Source organism: Apis mellifera, linkage group LG1 (assembly GCF_003254395.2).
Source record: "Apis mellifera strain DH4 linkage group LG1, Amel_HAv3.1, whole genome shotgun sequence".
NCBI classification, from domain to species: Eukaryota; Metazoa; Arthropoda; class Insecta; order Hymenoptera; family Apidae; genus Apis; species Apis mellifera.
In genome coordinates, this window is record NC_037638.1 from 1,050,457 (window position 1) to 1,070,184 (window position 19,728).

A 19,728-nucleotide genomic window follows, 5' to 3' on the forward strand; every position below is an offset into this window, starting at 1 on the left:
AAAGATAAAATATTTATTTTTTCTACGATTTAGGATTCATATCTCAAGCGGAATAATATTTTTGTTATCACAATTTTCGACAATAGAATGACGTCTTGGAGTTTTTCTGTTATAATATTTAATCGTAAACAATTTTGAACAACTTATGAAATATTTTGACAATCAAAATAAATTAGAAATATTTGATTTTTTAAATTTTTACTCGAAAAATTACTCGAGAAAAATAATAAATGTATGAAAACTATGTATGATTTCATATGGAGAAATTATTTTTATCGTATGATGAATTAATATTTAATATTTATATTATTATTATTTAGTAATCTTATTTTTAATAAAAAAATTTTAACTTTGTTTAAATTTTCATTATTTTTTATCCTTATATTATTTCTTTAATTAATTTCATTAATTTCATTATTTTCATATAAGAATAAGAAGAGAGATTACATTTATTGAATAATAATTAAATAATTGATTTTGTAAAATAATATTCTTTAAATGAAGAAAAAAATTCTAAATATGGATTAATACAAAAAATTAATATTTTTAAAATTTATAAACAGTTTTTTGTTTGCGTTAAAACAAATGACTTGCTTATTTCAAAAGAGGGATTGGATGAAATTGTTAAAATTTTTAATTGTTTATGAAATATCAATAATTTTTTGTTTATTATCTATTCCATTTTAAAAAAAATTATCTTAAATAAATTAATCTCTCACATATCATTATATATTCACATTCTCATTGTCTTAAATCTAAATTTATTTACAAACTTTGGGAATATAATTTGTGCCATTTATACATTACAATATATTCAGTTGTATAATGTATTTTTATAAAGATTATTTATTTAATAATTAATTCAAATATTTGCAAATTATCATACATTTATTTCCAATATTAAAAATATTTGTCTATTAATGTGATGATTGTAAATATAAAAATATCTTTGCACAAATATTTATACAATAGTAGAAAGTGTTTGAAGTAATGTTTGTAAGTGCTGAAAATATTAATATTGAATTATAATTAGTGTTAAAATATCATTAGAAAATGATATTTTGTTGAAATTGATATATTAATCTAAATTATCTTATAACTAGTAATTAACTTTTTTAATTCGCAATTTAACATTATTAACTCTCACAACATAAATTAATATTACACAGCCATTTTTACAGAACTTGTTGAATTATATTTTAAGATAATGAAGTACTATTCATTATAAAATATAAGAGTTTATAACAAATACAATATCATATTGGTAATTGGATTTTACAAATATTCATAGTAGCATTTGAATAATAGGCACAGTTGATTATAAAATTTACAATGTTATAAACATTGTATATCGGAGATTAAAGCTATCAAATATATCTTCTCCTTCTTTTTTTTTTCTTTTATTAAGAATAAATAACAAGAAAAAACAGTAAAACTTTTTAAGGCATTATTTTTTTATTAAAAAAAAAAGTGAAGGCAATATAAAATTTAAGCCGCCTTTAAAATTAAGAAAATTATTCTTGTTTTTCTGTCAGCAAAGTTGCAGCTTTAACTGCTGAAATAAAAATATATTTTAATAAGATTTAAAAAGAATTAATCCTATATTGTATCTTAATATAATATATATACCAGCATCTTGAGCAGATGATATTAACTCATCAACTTTTTGATGGTATCTTAAAAAGTTTGGTCTAATAATACAGTGATATAATATTAAGGAGCCATTACGATCAATAGGTGCCATTAGCCAGATATAAAAGAGACACTGTGAAAATCAAAATCGTATATAATTCATATATCTTATATTATTTATAATAAATAGAATTAAAATATGTTGAAAATTTATACCTTAAAGAGCCAATAAACTGGAAACCAGCATAAAATATAATCTGAGAAAAATTCAACAATTGTAAAAACTGCAAAAACAACCCAATAGGTCAGCCACTTTGTATCATCTTCCTTTTTAGGAGTTTCTAAGGCTTTCATAGAACAATATGCAGGATATACAAATCCAAAGATATTACAAACTAATTGCTGACCTATACCAAATACCAAATATAAAGCTGAAAATCCAACAACACCTAAAAGAAAGGAAATAATATAATAACATTAAGAAAAATTTTTTATAAATTAATGATATCTTAAATTTTTATACATTTCAAAGATAAAAGAACCAAGATATAATCATTATAATTGAAAATAATCAATTATTAACGAATATTTAATTGAAATCTTATCCCATAAAATAACCGTATAGATAGAAATTTTTAATACAATAATTTTTGATATAATTAATTGCATGTGAAAAAAATGTAAGAGTTTTAAAAGTTTTTATTCTCAAGGATTACGATAGAATAATTGTATTCGTTATAGCTTCTCGTTACGTAAATCGGGAATAATTGGTTTATACTTTATACTATTGGGACAAAGATTGTCACAAAGAGTTCACAAAGTAATTCTAACGTTCGTACTTAAAAAAACGTAAAGTCGATCAACTCCTATTTTTTTTTCAACTTTGGCGAGATATTTTGTCCATAATTTGTTATCATCGTGTAATGCCTTCTCCAAAGATTGTTTAACGGCTGCTATTCTCGCCATTTCGTTCGAATTTTCTATACACAAAATTACAAACGATACTTCTCTTAAATTTGCAGCCTCACTACTAACTTTACTTACATGCGAATCGATATCATTGGTAAACGATTACATAGAAAGGAATGCGAAGGTTATAAATGTGACATCTATCGTTGAAATAGTGAAAGTGAAACGTTAAAAGGGAAAGAAATTTAAATTTATTAAATATGTTTATGAATTATTTCATAATATTTGTTATAATATTATATTATATTTTATTTTTTCGATAACTTTTATTATTAATATTTAAAAATTTAATGAATAAAATTTCAAATTTTTGTTATTATTTCTACATTTTCGATCATCAACTAATAATAAATTACTATTAGCAATATATTCATCAAATTAGTTTTCAATCTATATAATATATATTATATATTAATTATAAAAATTAATATATAAAATAAAACAATAAATATATTAGGTATAATATCAAAATAAAAAAAATCAGATATAACCATGTATAATTGGCAATATTCTTATTTTTATTATGAGATATTTTTATCTCATTTAACACAATTACACATTGTTCGAGCATTTTAACGCTATTATATTTCATCATAGATCGCTTATTGTTAGTGGGTGCACAATTCGATTAAATATTATCATATTTACAATTTGTTTTTCTTATTATTTTTTCTTCTCTTTCTTTTTTATAAAAATACGTTCCATCGTTATAAGTATGGATCGATTCAACGTTTGACAGAAATACATAAATATGCGAGGACAATAAAAATTCATACTTAAAAATCTACATTCGATAAAAGTCTCGCGACATCGTGTACGAAACGAGTAGGAACATTTTAAGAAATTATTGTTTGGCACTGCAGCTGAATCACTGTATATTTTCTTGTTCACTTTCTCGGTTGTTTCTTTGAACACGAGTAGAATAAATAAAGAAGTGCTGATTCATACCTTGACTAAAGTACAAAATATCATGTGTTTGCGGCAAATCATTGGTTACTCAATGTTGTCCAATTTGCATTGTATTATATTTCGCATTATGCTTCGCAATTAATCTAAGATTATGATTTAATGAAAAAGTTACAATTTCTATCAATTGATATTATACGTATTATTACAATTAACATTAATACAAATTAAATTGATATTATCATTGGTACAATTAACTGATAGAATTGAAATAAGAAGGTTGTAGATAGAAAAATTAAAATTGAAAAAAAATATTTTTTTTTAAATATTATTTCTTAATAATACATATCAAAATTTAATTAACGTTACACTTATCTATTACACTTTTGACTTTTTTGAACATAATTAATTAGAAATATCCATCTACATAATTTTTATTATTTATCTCTTTAGAAATAATATTTCGATTACATCTTGATATAATCGTTCCGCGATTATTTATACGTTGAAACTTTCATCAGGACATGCAATAAATAGAGCAACGGTTTATCTCGTAAGATTATTATCGCCAAGTGTTTCGTTTCACATGCATTTCATCCTTTTTACAAGCATAATTAATATTCGCTAGTTTACGTTATTTGCAATATATAATTATTTCGATCTGAATATTTATTACATCAATGTTCATTATTAATTCATCATTTATTTGCCTCGTGAAAATTATTGATTGCCATAATAAAAAATTTTTAACAAATGATATTTTGATTTCATTAATCTAAATGATTTTTTTTACATATTTTTTTGCGTTTTGATTTTATTACGCTATATATTTTTAATTTTAATTATCGTTACAGCATATAGAAATTGTGATTGTTCTCGTTTCTCGTTATGATAAATTATGAACAATTGACATTTATTCTTTCATATTTTATACAATCGTTATGGCACTTACGTTCTAAGTAAAATTTTAATTAATTCATTTCTATTCAAATCTAAAAATTTATCGGATTTCATCGGAGTCGTTTATCTTATCTGAAAATTCAAGGTTTGAATCAAGCTAAACGATCGCCAGCATCCACGCACTTCTTTATTTTTGAGAAGATCTGATAATTAATTTTGCATTTGATCGAACAAGATATATGCTTGTTCAACGAAGGATTGTATTGTGAATGTACATGTTCTTCTTTTTGATTATCATACATGATACAAAAGCGACGTTATTTTTTCTTTTTTTTTTTTTTTTTTTGCAAAATAACATTTAAACTACATCAGACTTCGTAACGAACGAATAATTACTTTTTAGTATCATTAGTAAAAAAAAAATTCTTAAAGCTGTTTCCTCAAGCGACGATATTTCCTTATTTTTTTCTACAACAAGTATAGTACGTTATATTAATTTTTATCTTATTTATTTATGTACGCTTCTTACGCTCTTTGCACCGCTCGCTCTCTCTCTCTCTCTCTCTCGTCCTCTTTTTTTCCTGTTTACAATTTTGATATTCTTCTATGTTTTTTCTAATCAGATATGTATGCACGCATATCGAGGACGTATATTTACATATTCTCGCAATTTGATGAATTTTTTTTAACCTTTGCTCGATTAGACGATCAACTTGGATTCGAGTAATTTGACTTGAAATCTGTACAAGAATGAATTATACGTGATTCGAATTGAAATCGATTTAGATCAACGATTTTTAAAACTAAACTTTAACTAAACTTCGAATTCGATATTATAACGCGCATTTTTAATTATTGTTGATAAAAAAATAAGAGAATATTTTTATATCGAATGATTTACAATAGTTTCAAAATTCCTCAAATTCAAGTAATTGAATGAGATGTGAATGAGATCAAACGCGATTGATCGCTTTTACAATATGATCGATTGTGATCGATTTGTTAATTTTTTTTTTTATATTTCGTTACAAAAGTACGCGATGTTTATTTACAAGTACACACTATTTTATCTCGTATAAAAAAATTTTCAAGGTCTCATGGTGTAACGGCTAGCACTCTGGACTCTGAATCCAGCGATCCGAGTTCAAATCTCGGTGAGACCTTCTCGACTTTCTTCGTTATATTTTTTTTTTTTTTTTTTTTGATTCGAACGGAACGTTAAATTCTTTAAACGGTTATTTTTTTCTTCTTTTCTTTTTTTTTGTTATTATTATGATTATCTAATACGTATATATATATATATATATATCGTGAAATAAAATTATGCATGTACTTTTATAATTTTTAATTAGGAATGATAATAGAGATTAAAGAAATGTTAACGAGAATAAAAATGTAATTCATTGTTATTATTTGATCGTTACATATTATTTTATAAACATTCTTTTCTTTTTCGTAAATTTAAAAATTATTTTATAATTTTGATTTTCCAAAATTTATTCATACAATACTATGAAATATTTCTTATCTCTGATTGTACTTAACTTTCATCATTAGAGAATTAATATTTTTCCCTCGCAATGCAAAATTTTCAACAATCAAAATCAAATTATTATTAAGAAAATAATAACTTTGTATCATCAGAAAAAAAAGATATCTAAAAAAGAAAAAATACATATGAAAGTAAATTTTAACGAGAAAAGAACATTTTTACTTCGTGAAACAATTATGAAATAATTACTTCGCATTACAAAAGTATCCAACTTTGTCAGAAATGCCCCGAAAACAATCGTCGCTTAAATAAAAATGAAATAAAATTTCATTTGGAGAGTTAAATTTAAAAAGATTCCCCAACTTTGTTGTCGAGAACAAAAGAATCCGAATTTTAATCAAATGCGTCTCGATCATTTACATAAAAAAAAGAAAAGAATCCTTTTTATTCGTTTCAGAGAATTACAAAAAAAATCGTAGAAAATATTGTTCACAGTTTCGGTGTCTGTAACAATTTCTTCTCCATCGATCTCATCTTGATGCATTTGGCTAGTAGCGCTATTATGGTGAGTACGGCGCCAAGGAACGAGACTATCCCCAATACGACGAGAACCATGAACCAGTTTTTGAAACTGCCGATCCTGTCCCCGAAATCGCAGTTGCAATTCTCGCTCTCGTTCAAATTCAACGCCGAAAAGTTTACCGGCCTTAGAGAGATCAACTTGAAATCGTCCTGTATCTGCCGTCTGCTCGTTGAATTTTGCGCCTTCTTCACGAACCTGTACGATATCGTGTAAGTGAACTCTTGCCCGTCGTACGACCCCTTCGCGCTGTAATATTGTATCAACAGCTCGTTGCCGCTCGACGTGAGGGGGACTTGTATGTTATTGATGTCCTGGTGGGACACGTCGCAGTAAGACCACATCAAGATGCTGTTGTTCACCTGGAAATTTATATTATTATATTTTTATTTTTAGTATTTATATTTATTTTATATTATTATTTTATTATTTTTATTGTCGTGTTCCTTTTCTTCTCTCTCTCTCTCTCTTCGTGTAATTGTTAATATTTACATAACAAGAATGAAGGAATATAATACAATAACAGAGATATAAAAGGAAGAGATTACTATTAGAAATTCGTATATCGTACAAATTGTGTAAATAATAATAAAACCGTTAATTCGTGTTAAATTGAATCAAGATGATATTTCGATTTTATTTATTGGATTGGCAACTAAGTAATTGCGGATTTTTTTTAGAAAATCAAAGACAATTTTTTCATGGAACTAAATAACTTTATTCCGTAATGCATTGCCCATTTTGATCAATGACCTTTTGCTATCTTTCAGGCAGCATCATAATCCTACGTTCGTAAAACTTGTGGTTTTTATTAGCAAAAAACTGAATCAGGTACGATTTGATATCATCATCATTATTGAAATTTTTACCATTCAAGGAGTTTTGTAAAGATCGAAACAAAAAGTAATCGGATGGTGCAAGGTCAGGACTATATGGTGGATGTGGCAAAACATCCCAACCAAGCTCCAATAATTTTTGCCGAGTGACCAAAGATGCGTGTGGCCTTGCATCGTCACGATGGAATACAACACCTTTTCGATTTGTCAATTCGGGCCGCTTTTCTTCAACCGCATTGTTTAATTTCGTTAGTTGTTCCATGTAGACGACAGAATTGATCGTTCGGTTGGGTGGTAAGAGTTCAAAATAGACAATTCCTTTGTAATCCCATCAAACTGATAACAAAACCTTCTTTCGACGAATACCAGCTTTTGATGTTGTTCGAGCTGGTTCACGTGGCCTGCTCCACCATTTTTTCCACTCGATATTGTCGTAAACAACCCATTTTTCATCGCCAGTTATCAGTCGTTTTAAAAATGGATCATTTTCATTACGTTTCTTTAGCGAATCGCAGCTGTTAACGCGTCGCGTTAAATGCTTTTCTTTCAGTTCGCGAGGAACCCATGTATCGAGTTTTCGAACATAGCCAAGTTGTTTTAAGCGGTTTTCAATGTATGTACGCGATACACGAAGCTTCTCTGCAAACTCACGAGTTGTACTGTGACGATCCGAATCGATTATTGCTTTGATTAAGTCGTCGTCAACTTCAACTGGACGACCAGAGCGTTTTTCGTCTTCGAGTGAAAAATCCCCAGAACGAAATTCGTCAAACCAATTTTGACACTGCCATTCTTTTACGGCTTCGTCGCCTTAAAACAGCGCATAACTTTTTGTTGAGCTTGCGATGCGTTTTTCCCTTTGCGAAAATAAAAAAGCAAAATATGACGATAATGTTCCTTTTGATTTTCCATTTTTCAACGAAAACACAACCGATCAAAAAATTTTTTTTACCGATTGAATTGCCAACTATCAAATAACAAAATGTATTTTACATTTCGACTACAAACCTAAAAATTCAACTGAAGCGTTCATCTATGAGAGAAATCCGCAATTACTTAGTTGCCAACCCAATACAATAACAGAGATATAAAAGGAAGAGATTACTACTACAAATTCGTACATCGTACAAATTTTGTAAATAATAATAAAACCATTAATTCGAGTTAAATCGAAGGTGATATTTCGATTTTATTTACATTAATTCCTTAACATTGTTACACTCACCTCGATCCCATTGTAAACCGCGATCTCGTTTCCAGAGCAATAATTCAGACTAAAGTTCCGTCTCTGGGGCGTGTACTCCTGGCCCGGCTCGTTCCTGATTATCTTCATATGGACGTAGATCCTCTCCGACGATCTTCCCACGAATTTGTAACTGCACAAAGTATTGGGCGGATACCAGCTCTGCAACGACTTGATATTCTCCCTCGTCCTCTCGCTGCTCCTGTACACGAACTCGCAATTCTGATCAACGCCTGTCATCAACGCGTGCCCCTCCTCGGTTTCCTGGAACGACAACTGGAAACCGTCGTGCATCACGGTCCCGTCCTTCTCGGCGAAGAACTCGACCACGATGCTCCTTCCTCTAGAAAGTATCCGCGGCACCTGTCCCTCCCCGCAAAACTTGGAGATCTCCAACATCTTCCCGTCCACGTTCTCCAACAGTGTCAGATAATCGCCCACGCAACTGGTGCTGCCCAACTTGTCCGTTCCTCGACCCTTCTTTCCGTGTCGATACTCGGGAACGACCTTTACAGAGAGAAGGCGTGTGATTGTCAACGTTTGTTATATATTGATTTAATTTAATTTAATTTAATAATAAATTGATTATTCAACTTGACGTGTAATCGTCTGGGTTATTCTTTGGAGGGAGAGCGATTCAATCAAGTTGTTCCTTGTTCGGAAAGCGAACTTGGAGGGAACAGTTTGGAGAGAGAGTTTGGTTTAGATAGTTAGATAGTATCCTTGAATTAAAGCGTGATAATAATAGTTGTGGAAATAATTCGCTTGACTCGGAGTCATCGATGGTTAGAGAAGGAAATAAATAGGAAAAGAAGGAAATGAAAGGTGTTTGATTGAGTTGTTAAAAATAAATTTTAATATCTTAACCCTTTTTCACTCCTGTTTCGTTGAAGTTGAAGTATTAAAACTTTTATATTTTGTGTATCTTTGTGTATAAAGGAAAAGAATTGTTGAATATTGAAGTCTATATTGTTGTTACGTGCGATATTTTGTGAAGCAATTATTTGTTTCGTTGATAAGTTTATTAGTAAGAATAATAGTTTATAAAAAATGTAATGGTTCGTTTATATTCGAAAATATTTGAGGTCCTTGCAAATTGTATTCTTCGCGGAATATTTTTCTGTATCATATTTGGAATTTTCTGTATCCTCTGCGAAATCTTCACTTCAACTATTTCTTTATTATTCTTATTTTATTATTCTTATTTTTCTTATCTCATCTCCATGTTCATCATTGTTTTCTCTACGAATAGAAGTAATTTCATCGTTCAATAACGAAAAATCAAGCTCATCTTCACTTGAATTAATTTCATTAACTCATTTCGAAGATATCGTCCGACTCGCGATCTAATTCGAGATAAATAATCTAGCCGTTCAACGATATATTATTCCACATCTCATAAGATTATAAAGAGCTTAGAAACTTATTTATGAACCTATTTATATATTCTAAAAAAAATCAAGTTGCCAAAAATCACCGTTGGAGGATTAAATCTTTTCTGTTCTCCTCGATTAACTCGATACATACCTGTTGCACAATTTTACAAAAATCCAGATATCTAATATCTGGATCAATATGGGCGAAAGAGAATAGATTCATAAATATCTCTTCAACATTGGAACGCAAAGATATAATATATTAATATTAATAATCTCGAAAAAGAAAAAGAAAGCACAATATTCCTTTCTTGCAAAAATCAAAATCAAAACGACAACTCATCTGCAACGGGACAAAATGGAAAGAAAGATTCATAAATATCTCATCACTATTGCAAAGGATTAATATTATCTCGAAAAAGAAAAAGAAGGAACGACATTCCTTTCTTGTAAAATTAAAATCAAAACTCACCTGCAACAGGACAAAATGGAAAGAGAATAGACTTATAAATATCTCACCATTGCAAAGGATTAATATTATCTCGAAAAAGAAAGAGAAGAGACGACATTCCTTTCTTACAAAATCAAAATCAAAATCAAAATCAAATGAATGACAAAAGGACAAAATGGAAAGACTCATAAATATCTCACCATGGAGCGCAAAGGATTAATATTATCTCAAAAAAGAAAGAAAGAAAAGGCACGACATTCCTTTCTTGCAAAATCAAAATCAAAATCAAAACGACAACTCAGCTGCAACGGGACAAAATGGAAAGAGAGTAGACTCATAAGTATCTCATCATGTAAAGGATTAATATTATCTCGAAAAAGAAAGAGAAAGGACGACATTCCTTTCTTGTAAAATTAAAATCAAAACTCACCTGGAACGGAACAAAATGAAAAGAGAGTAGACTCATAAGTATTTCATCATGTAAAGGGTTAATATTATCTCGAAAAAGAAAGAAAGAAAAGGCACGACATTCCTTTCTCATAAAATCAAAATCGAAATCAAAACGACAACTCAATATCTAAATATCTTATCACCATTGCAAAGTTAATATTATCTCAAAAAATAAAGAAAGAAAAGGCACGATATTCCTTTCTCCCAAAATCAAAATCAAAACAACCTGCAATGGGACAAAATGGAAAGAGAGTAGACTCAAAAATATCTTATCATGTAAAGAATTAATATTATTTCGAAAAAAAAAGAAAGAAAAGGCACGACATTCCTTTCTTGCAAAATCAAAATCAAAACGATAACTCACTTGCAACGGGACAAAATGGAAAAAGAATAGACTCATAAATATATCATTATGTAAAGGGTTAATATTATCTCGAGAAAGAAAGAAAAGGCACGACATTCCTTTCTTGTAAAATTAAAATCAAAACTCACCTGCAACGGGACAAAATGGAAAGAGAGTAGACTCATAAGTATCTCATCATGTAAAGGGTTAATATTATCTCGAAAAAGAAAGAAAAGGCACGACATTCCTTTCTTGCAAAATCAAAATCAAAACGACAACTCATCTACAACGAGACAAAATGGATCAATATGGGCGAAAGAGAGTAGACTCATAAATATCTCATCACCATTAGAAAAATTACGGTTAATATTATCTCAAAAAAAAAAGAAAGACTCACCTGCAACGCGTTGATCTTCTCCTTGCTCGACCCTTTCCTCGCGATCTCCGCCTGCCCCCCCATCCCGTCGCTCCGTATCCTCGCGTCCGATATATCCCCCGTATCGGGCGATATATTCCTCCTTATCGAGTCCATCGACTTCTTGCGCACCACTCGCTGCGGGTGACGGACCCGCTTCTTCCTCCCCCCTTCTCCCCCCGCCACCTGATCCCCTGGCCCCCCCGATAACCGGCCAACGACTCTCCTCCCTCCCCACCCCCCTTCGCCCGGCCGATGTTTCCTCTCCGGATATCCTCGCTCCCGGCATCCTTCCTCCCCTTCTTAAGCCTCCTCCGACCATTCCTACCCCCCCTGTACGACGTCTGCCCGATGATAAACTCCACCTCCTCCTCGCGGTCCTCCGGGCTCCTCTTCCCGCGCCTCCCCGCGTCCCCCGGCTCGACCCTCGCCCTCCGCAATTCCGCGACCATCCCCTCCACGTGGTCCTCGCAATTCTCGGTCTGGCAACCCTCCTGCCACGTGCGATTCATCAGATCGTAAGTGTCGTCCGGTTGGCCGCCGATCTTGAATCGGCCGGCGCCCGACTCCAACCCTATCCTGCACTTGATCCCGCGGGGGTAGACGCCCGGGTAGCCGGGCGAGGACAATTTGCAGGATCTTCGCTCGTTCCTCACGGCGCACTCGAGGGGACACTCGGACGAGGGGGACGGGGAGAAGCCGCGGTGACGCTCGGACGCGAGCTGGGCGGGAAGTATGGAGAACTGGGCGGAGAATATCACGGGATTCTCGGCTGCGAACCTCACGTCCGAGTCCATTATGATCGTCAAATTGGGTCCCTTTCTCAGGAACAGTCTGTTCGGGAGTGATCGAGTTTGAGATCGAGAGTTAAAATGCTTTGTAATAACGATTTTCATTTGTGATGTAGTATAGAGGAGAGACGAAATGTCGGATGATTGTTATTGATACGTTTGAGGTTGGCCGTACGATGTGTGAAATGGCTCGATGTGCGTATATGACAGTCACCGCATAACGTGGTAATGGGTAATTAATTAAATTTGCTTGAAATAAGTTAGAAACGGTAATTGTGCAATGAGAGTAAAATTCAATACGGTTAATTATCTTTTCAATTCGTGTAGTGCGAATTAGGATGTTATTAAATGATCGAAGTATAATTGTATATATATATACGATACGTGGGATATGTCGGTAAGGAAGAAACGCGAAAGAGTAGGGGAGAGCGTGAAAAATTGAAATTGAACGCGAATTGATCGCGCGCAGGAGTGGGGAGGAAATATTTACACGAATTAAATTGCCGTGTTTATAAGCGGCTTGGAACCGCTACATTTCGACCAGCAGGCATCCGTTTTAATCCATTATCCGGCAGAGTGTGCCACTGTTCGGTTTCACAGCCTGCTGTGAATACTATTTCCAACCGGTTAATTATTTTTCATTAACGATCCCACCGATCATTCCTCTCTTTTATCCATTTCGTATTTTCTCTTCTATTTTTACTACAAAGCTCTGAGATACGATGATTATTATTTATTCTCGGTAATTGAAGAGTTATTTGTATTTATGAATTCTCTTTTTTTTTCCTACGTATACGCATGCTCGGAGTATCGTAGAATAAAAAAGAAGTGGAATACTCGTGGAGTGTAATGCGATACGAGAATGTATTTCGAATCACTTGAAATTGAGATAACGAGCAATTCTCTCGGAAGGAAGAGAAACTTTCTAACGATCTCTCGTAACGATTTATATTGTACGTATTATATATATATATATAGTGTATATGTACACGAATTATTTGCAATGGTAATATTTGCATGTATAATAATTACGTAAGGGGAAATATTCGTACCTGGTCGTGTTGCCGCTTACATAGCCGCAGTAACGTCCCGTTTCATCTTCAAGGTCCTCGCTACCATCGGAAAATTGAATGTAAGCACCCTCGCATCTGGTTTCTTTCAGGAAACCAACTTGCAGTTTCCTAACTTTCAACTCGATCACCTGCGTATAGTCAAATTTTAATCGTTCCTTTCTCTATTTTTTTTCTCCTAATTTTTTTCAATACTTGAGATCATCCAATTTGCACTAATAGGTGATATTTTATATCACGATTGCTAGATAGAAATTTAATTTTTTTTTTTTTCGATTATTTTCTCAATCGATAAATCGTATTTTATCGATTTGATCACCCGCTTGGAAACAAATATTAATCGTTCCTTTCTCTTTTTTTTCTAATTTTTTCAATTAAAATTATTTGTAATAATATGTGATATTTTATATATTGGTATAAATAGAATTCTAAATTTAATTTTTTTTTTCGATTATTTTCTCAATCGATAAATCGTATTTTATCGACTCGATTACCTGCGTGGAAACAAATCGTTAAAAACAAATTAATTGTTTCTTTCTTTTTTTCTTTTTCTAATTTTTTCGATATTTAAGATTATTTGCACTAATAGGTGATATATCATTGGTAAATAGAATTCTAAATTTAATTTTTTTTTTCGATTATTTTCTCAATCGATAAATCGTATTTTATCAATCTAATTTTCAACTCGATCACCTGCGCAGAATCAAATTTTTCTTTCTTTTTTTTTTTAATTTTTTCGATATTCAAAATCATCCAATTTGCACTAATATATGATATTTTATATCACGATTGCGTTTAAATTTTGCATTTTAGATTTTAAAATTCTAAATTTAATCTTTTTTTATTTTCTCAATTATTTTTTCAATCAACAGATCGTAATTTTCAACTCGATCACCCGCGTGGAAACAAATATTAATCGTTCCTTTCTATAATTTTTCTATAATTTTTTCGATATTTAAAATTATTTGCACTAATATTTTTATGATATTTTATATCACGATTGTTAGATAGAATTCTAAATTTAATTTTTTTTTCCGATTATTTTTTCAATAGATTTTATTTTTATCAAACCTGAGGATCTCTAGGAGGCGCTCTGATGCGAACAATGCATCGTCCCATTCGTCCTGTCCAACGTATCCATCCAACGGAATTTCTGATAGTGCGATTGCATCCTGCGAAACAATATTTAATCCTGTTTTAATCCTTTGCGCAACAAAATTTAACCGGCTAAAATTGTCACTGCAACGGGAGAAACGTTGCAAAATTGTGTATCGTGTTGCGTGCATGAAATTGAAAAATATCATTTGAAATTCGAATGAGAAAACTGACAAATGCGAAACGTAACATCTAATTATTTATTCTATCGCGCGCGTGTTCGAGTTATGTTTTTTTTTTTTTCGAAAACATTGTTTTTTAACGAAATAAAATTTACTTTTGCTCGTTGCGATGAAAAAAACACGCTTCGTATTTTTCAAACAAATTTTTAAATCTTCAACGCCGTCATTCCGCAAGAAGATGCAAAGAAAGGATTAAGAAACGAAACTTGAATAATTGCTTTTTCTTTTTTTCGTAATGTTATTGTTCGAGCGAGTAAAGTATTATTTTTAATCGTTCGCAGAAACAAAAGAATCAAGCAAATATGCTTGATTCCACAAAAGGCATTGTAAAGTAGCAGTTAAGTGGATTAAAGTCAAACGGGGGAGGGATAGTAAAGCGAATTTAAGCAGTAGTTAAGCAGTTCTCTTTCGTAAATTTCTCTGTAACGTTTCAACAACAGTTCAAAGAAACGCAAAACAACTCGTTAATATACGTTTCCTTTTAATAATAGAGAACAAACTTCTCGCGATTGAAAAAAAAAAAAAAAAGAAAAAAAGATTTATTGCCGTACGTCTGCAATAATCAAAATCACCTCGATTCGAATTCAAACCTATCAAAAAGATGAATTTCTAAATTATTTTAAGCTATATATCAAATTTAATGAGCCTCACAATTAAAAATCCTCCAACTTTTAGAAATTCAAAAATATCAAACAACCTCAACTTTAAAAAAAAGGATAAATACAATTTCCTTATAAACGAACCAATTATTCGATAAACTGTTTCTAAAGCATAATCTTTAATACGTAAAAATCTTTCTCGGCAATGGCTATTAACCAAGCATGAATTTCGGAATTATTTGGAAAATTGTAAAAATTAATCAAAATCGTCTCAATTAAAAACCCTCAATTACTTTCAAAAACTTAAAAAAAAAACGATCTTATCTTTAGAAAAGATAGAAATAAAATCTATCGTTCCAAAAACCGCATCTCGCGTGTTCCTAAAACTCCTAATATAATCTTTAATGAGCGAGCATCTTCCCCTTCACGCGAACGGTCGGTAATCCGTAATACGCGTTCCGAATACGGCATAAAGTCAAAGAAGCGAGTCGTTAGAGCGGACGGAAAAGCTACTGTATCGGCCGGTGGCAGGCGGCCGGTATTTCACGGTTATATCGTTACCCGCACAACGCTCCCATTGTATCGTGCAAATAATACATCGGCCGTATCGCATCCGCGCCACGAATATTGTTAGGACAATCGCGCAAACAGGCAGGCTTAACGTTTTGCCAGTCGTCGCTCGAATGTCGTCGTATCAAGTTCTGCGCACCGAGCCAACCAATCGAGTCGCGTCACAATTTAGAATAAACCGCGCGTCGCCCCTCCTCCCCATCCCCCTCGCTAATCCCTTCCCCTTTCTTTCCCCCGGCCAATATCAAATTTTCACAAATACATACTCGTAAAATTTCGTCAACGGAACACCGCTAGTTAATATTCGATTATCACCGTTGAACACCGTTTAATCCGGCCGATATTAAGATAAACTAAATTTATAAACGGGTCGATAAGCGGAATCGCGTTATCGTCGCCAAAATAACGGGGGAATTGTTTTCACAGCGTAACTGCTAATATCGTCACTTGAACGGCTCGTTAATTAAACGAATATCTCTTCTCTCTCTCTCTCTCGCTCTCTCTCGCTCGCTCGCTCGCTCGCTTTTCCCCCACCACTCGGCTGTCCCTCGCGCAAGGCCTTGAAACGATGGCCGCCGATATCCCAGCCGCCTATACTTCTCGTTCGCCGGGCTAATCCGACTATTTTCCACCTACGCACACCCCAACGACCCCTAATATTCGCGAATATCGCTCGATACGCAATTATAGCGTGCCACCCCTTCCCCTCCGCGCTAATTAGATTCCCCATTGGATCGAATGGGCCGGCTGTGAAAATTTTTTTGTCGCTTTGAACGCGGCGGTCCTTTCCCCTCCCCGCTCTCCATTGTTTAGGGAGATTCGAGGGAAATGCTCGTATCGTCGCGCGAATTTTAGGGATTCGAACGAAATAGGGAGGGAACTCGAGGGGACTCGATTTCGAAATTCAGCTTTCCTGAATATTTCGATCCCTTTAAAATTTTCGTCACGTTGCTTTTATATATAATATATCGTTCGTGGTTGTAAATTGTGGTTAAGGAGATGATTTTTAATAGAAATGAGATATGTTTAATAAATTGTCGGGTATGGAAATTGTGTGTACACGAGGTTTGAAAGAGTTGATTGTACAATGATGAATGAGTGAAATGGAGCGAGGTAATGATAAAAAAAAAATAAAAATAAATAAACGAGTGAAGAGATACGATGAATATAATGAAAGAGCGGATAACGAAAGGGGGAGGTAATTAATTAAATTTCATATCGTTTGCGTTCATTCGTGTCGCCTTTTTGTTTTGCTGCTATTTTCTCTTTCTCTCTCTCTCTTTTTTAACTTTATATAGATAATCGTAAATAAAAAAAAGTGAAATATCATATCTCCTTTTTATTAATCAACGAGATTCGAATGGAGGATCTTTCGAATGCGAATATTTATAAAATTAAAATAAGAGTTAATAATATAATAAGAATAAAAGATTACTATTTTTTTTAATTTCTTACACTTTTTATACCATAAATATCAAACAGAGAGAGGTAATTAAGTACTCTAGAGAGAGTTTATTTTCGTCAAATACGATTTAAAATGCTTCTTGTATCAATAATTAAAATTTTGACGTTTCATTATTTACATAATAATTCGCGCGCGAGGGCAAAATGTTTATTTCGAACAATTTCTTTAACGGGCGCTCCGCGTCGTTTAAAATTGAATTTTAAAATTACGTTCGAATTTTTATCGAAGCGCGCAAAAAATAAATAAAGGAAAGAAAATTTTTCTCGCACGGGGGATAAAGCGAAATTAAGATCAAAAGCCGAAACGTTTTTCGTCCATCAAATTGCTCGAGAACGCGAAGAAATCCGTTTTTAAGGATTTATTAATTTTTTTCCAAGCATTTATTTAATCCGTCCGTCTTTCAAAAGTGAACTTTTACATTGCATTAAGGGATAAAGTAATTTTCCCTCGTACGAACGAATTCTTTGAAAATTCTTCGTATGCGTTTAAAGGCATCTCTCGATGCTTTCTAAAGAAATAATCGAGCGTCGAACCAAAGAGTTCATTTTCTGATAATCTCGCAATCGAGAATATTTTGAACACAAATATTGAATTCGTTAAATTCATTATTGAATTTCGTTTACGAATATCCCCGAGTGTATGAAATAAACGTTTCATAAAAATAACGAAAGCTTTGAGAATTATGCTTTCAAAATCATTACTCGAAACAAAAAGGGGATTAAATAAATGAATAAGCTGGCGTAATTGAAAAATATGAATACGTTAAAAGTACGATATAATAATAATAATAATAATAATAATAATAATAATAGGAAAGGATTTGAAATGCGTTGGCATTTGTATTTTTCTTTTTTCAAGATTAAAATCCATTTCTCTAACAAATGTGTCGCGTGATTGACGTCGAGGAAAAAAAAGGATGGCAGCGATGAAATATTTGCGAAAATTCTCATTAATGTAAATAAAAAAAAAAGAAAGAAGGAAAAAAGAGAATAAAATTACGTACGAATGCATTTCATAGGATACGTGGAAAATTTTATCTCCTTTTTATTTACGCAACAATCCATCTCATCATGGATAAGTTTTAACGAATCATTCCATTCTCCTTCATGAACAATATCGAATTTGCGAAATAAATATATTTTTATTATTTCCATAGATGTTATATTATAAAAGAGAAAGAAAAATCATCGAGAAGAATATATGCACAAAATACAAATGATTGATTCAACGTGTGATTAAATAACATTAATAAGAAGGAAATAATTAAACGATACACGAAGAATCGAGAAATTCAAGAGTGATTTACGAATATCCGTTTGAAACCGTGGATCGAAAGTTTCAGAATTTACGATTCTTATTTCGACCATTTCCTCGTCAGACTCATCAACCCAAATCATTTATTTCGTCGCGCCTCGATAAATCACCGGTTTCGTTCATCTCACGAAATTTCGTTCCCCGAAACCTCATCAATTTCTCTCGAAACGAAACGAAAGAAGAACGAAAAGAGATGGAAGCGGGGGGAAAGAGAGAGAAGGAGAAAAAGAAAAATAGATAAGAGAGAGAGAGAGTATCCGAAAACTAGTTAGTTTCGAAGGATGTTTCCGACGAGATCCTCTTTGCGCAAACATTTCCATGTGTCTTTCCTTCATTTCTCGATTATTGGACGGGATTTTTACACAAATCACGCGTAATATATCGTAATATATCATTTTAAACGATTTATCAGCGAAGCCACGAGAATAAAATATACGCGAGAAAAATTCGCGATCTCGAGCGATTAAACGTCGCGTTACTACGAAGGTAATCTGACGTATTCTGTTTCGAAGGCACAAAGGCGGTCATTCATTCCGTTTGCTGATCAACCGATTAGGATCTGGCCGACCGCGATAGGAATCATCATCCCCGAAAACGGTGGTGCGTTGAAAACAGGATCTTATTTATTCAACGATTCTCCTCGGTCCGAGGGCTAATGAAATTACTCGAGAGAGGCCGACGACCGGCTAGAGTCGTTTACCAGCTAATTAATTGGCATTGATGCAGCCAATTCCATTGAAACGAACCGCTCGATGCTATTTCCTCTTCGCGACTCTTACGCTCTCTCCTCCAACCTCTTATTATTCCTCTCTCTCTCTCTGTCTATCCATCTCTTTCCTCGCTTCTCTATCGATCCTTGTCTCTCCCGATCAGTCTCCTTTGCATCCTGTCGTTCCCCGTTCTCGCCGTATCGTCAGGAATCTATGATACCGACAGACCTTTTCAACCGTTTTCGCCGTTTCCTTCCTTTTCATCCCCTCCACTCCTTC

At 32.6% G+C, this 19,728-nt stretch overlaps 2 protein-coding genes and 1 non-coding gene across 4 annotated transcripts in view; 1 reads left to right on the top strand and 2 right to left on the bottom strand.

Annotated features, from left to right (window-relative positions):
- Positions 1-738: 738 nt before the first annotated feature.
- LOC551678 (receptor expression-enhancing protein 5) lies at positions 739-2,696 on the bottom strand. Of its 2 annotated transcripts, none has more exons than XM_006557352.3 (4): positions 2,472-2,696; positions 1,849-2,081; positions 1,630-1,765; positions 739-1,552 (listed from the first exon to the last, which is right to left on the bottom strand). In XM_006557352.3, the coding sequence occupies exons 1-4, from the start codon at positions 2,596-2,598 to the stop codon at positions 1,515-1,517; spliced, it is 534 nt and encodes a 177-aa protein (XP_006557415.1). In that variant the 5' UTR covers positions 2,599-2,696; the 3' UTR covers positions 739-1,514. The 2 variants fall into 2 exon arrangements, with proteins under 2 accessions (XP_006557415.1, XP_624070.1); XM_624067.5 differs by having other exon boundaries at positions 1,173-1,555.
- Positions 2,697-5,498: 2,802 nt separating this feature from the next.
- On the top strand, positions 5,499-5,570 carry TRNAQ-CUG. Its single transcript has one exon. It is a non-coding gene; the product is annotated as a tRNA-Gln (tRNA).
- A 744-nt stretch (positions 5,571-6,314) lies between these two features.
- The window catches only part of LOC726886, a 91,049-nt gene continuing 77,635 nt past the window's right edge, over positions 6,315-19,728 (bottom strand). Inside the window, 6 exon segments of the mRNA XM_026439854.1 lie at positions 6,315-6,841; positions 8,541-9,065; positions 11,576-11,835; positions 11,838-12,427; positions 13,437-13,585; positions 14,526-14,626. Coding sequence (XP_026295639.1) covers positions 6,389-6,841; positions 8,541-9,065; positions 11,576-11,835; positions 11,838-12,427; positions 13,437-13,585; positions 14,526-14,626 — 2,078 coding nt within the window. The 3' untranslated portion in view covers positions 6,315-6,388.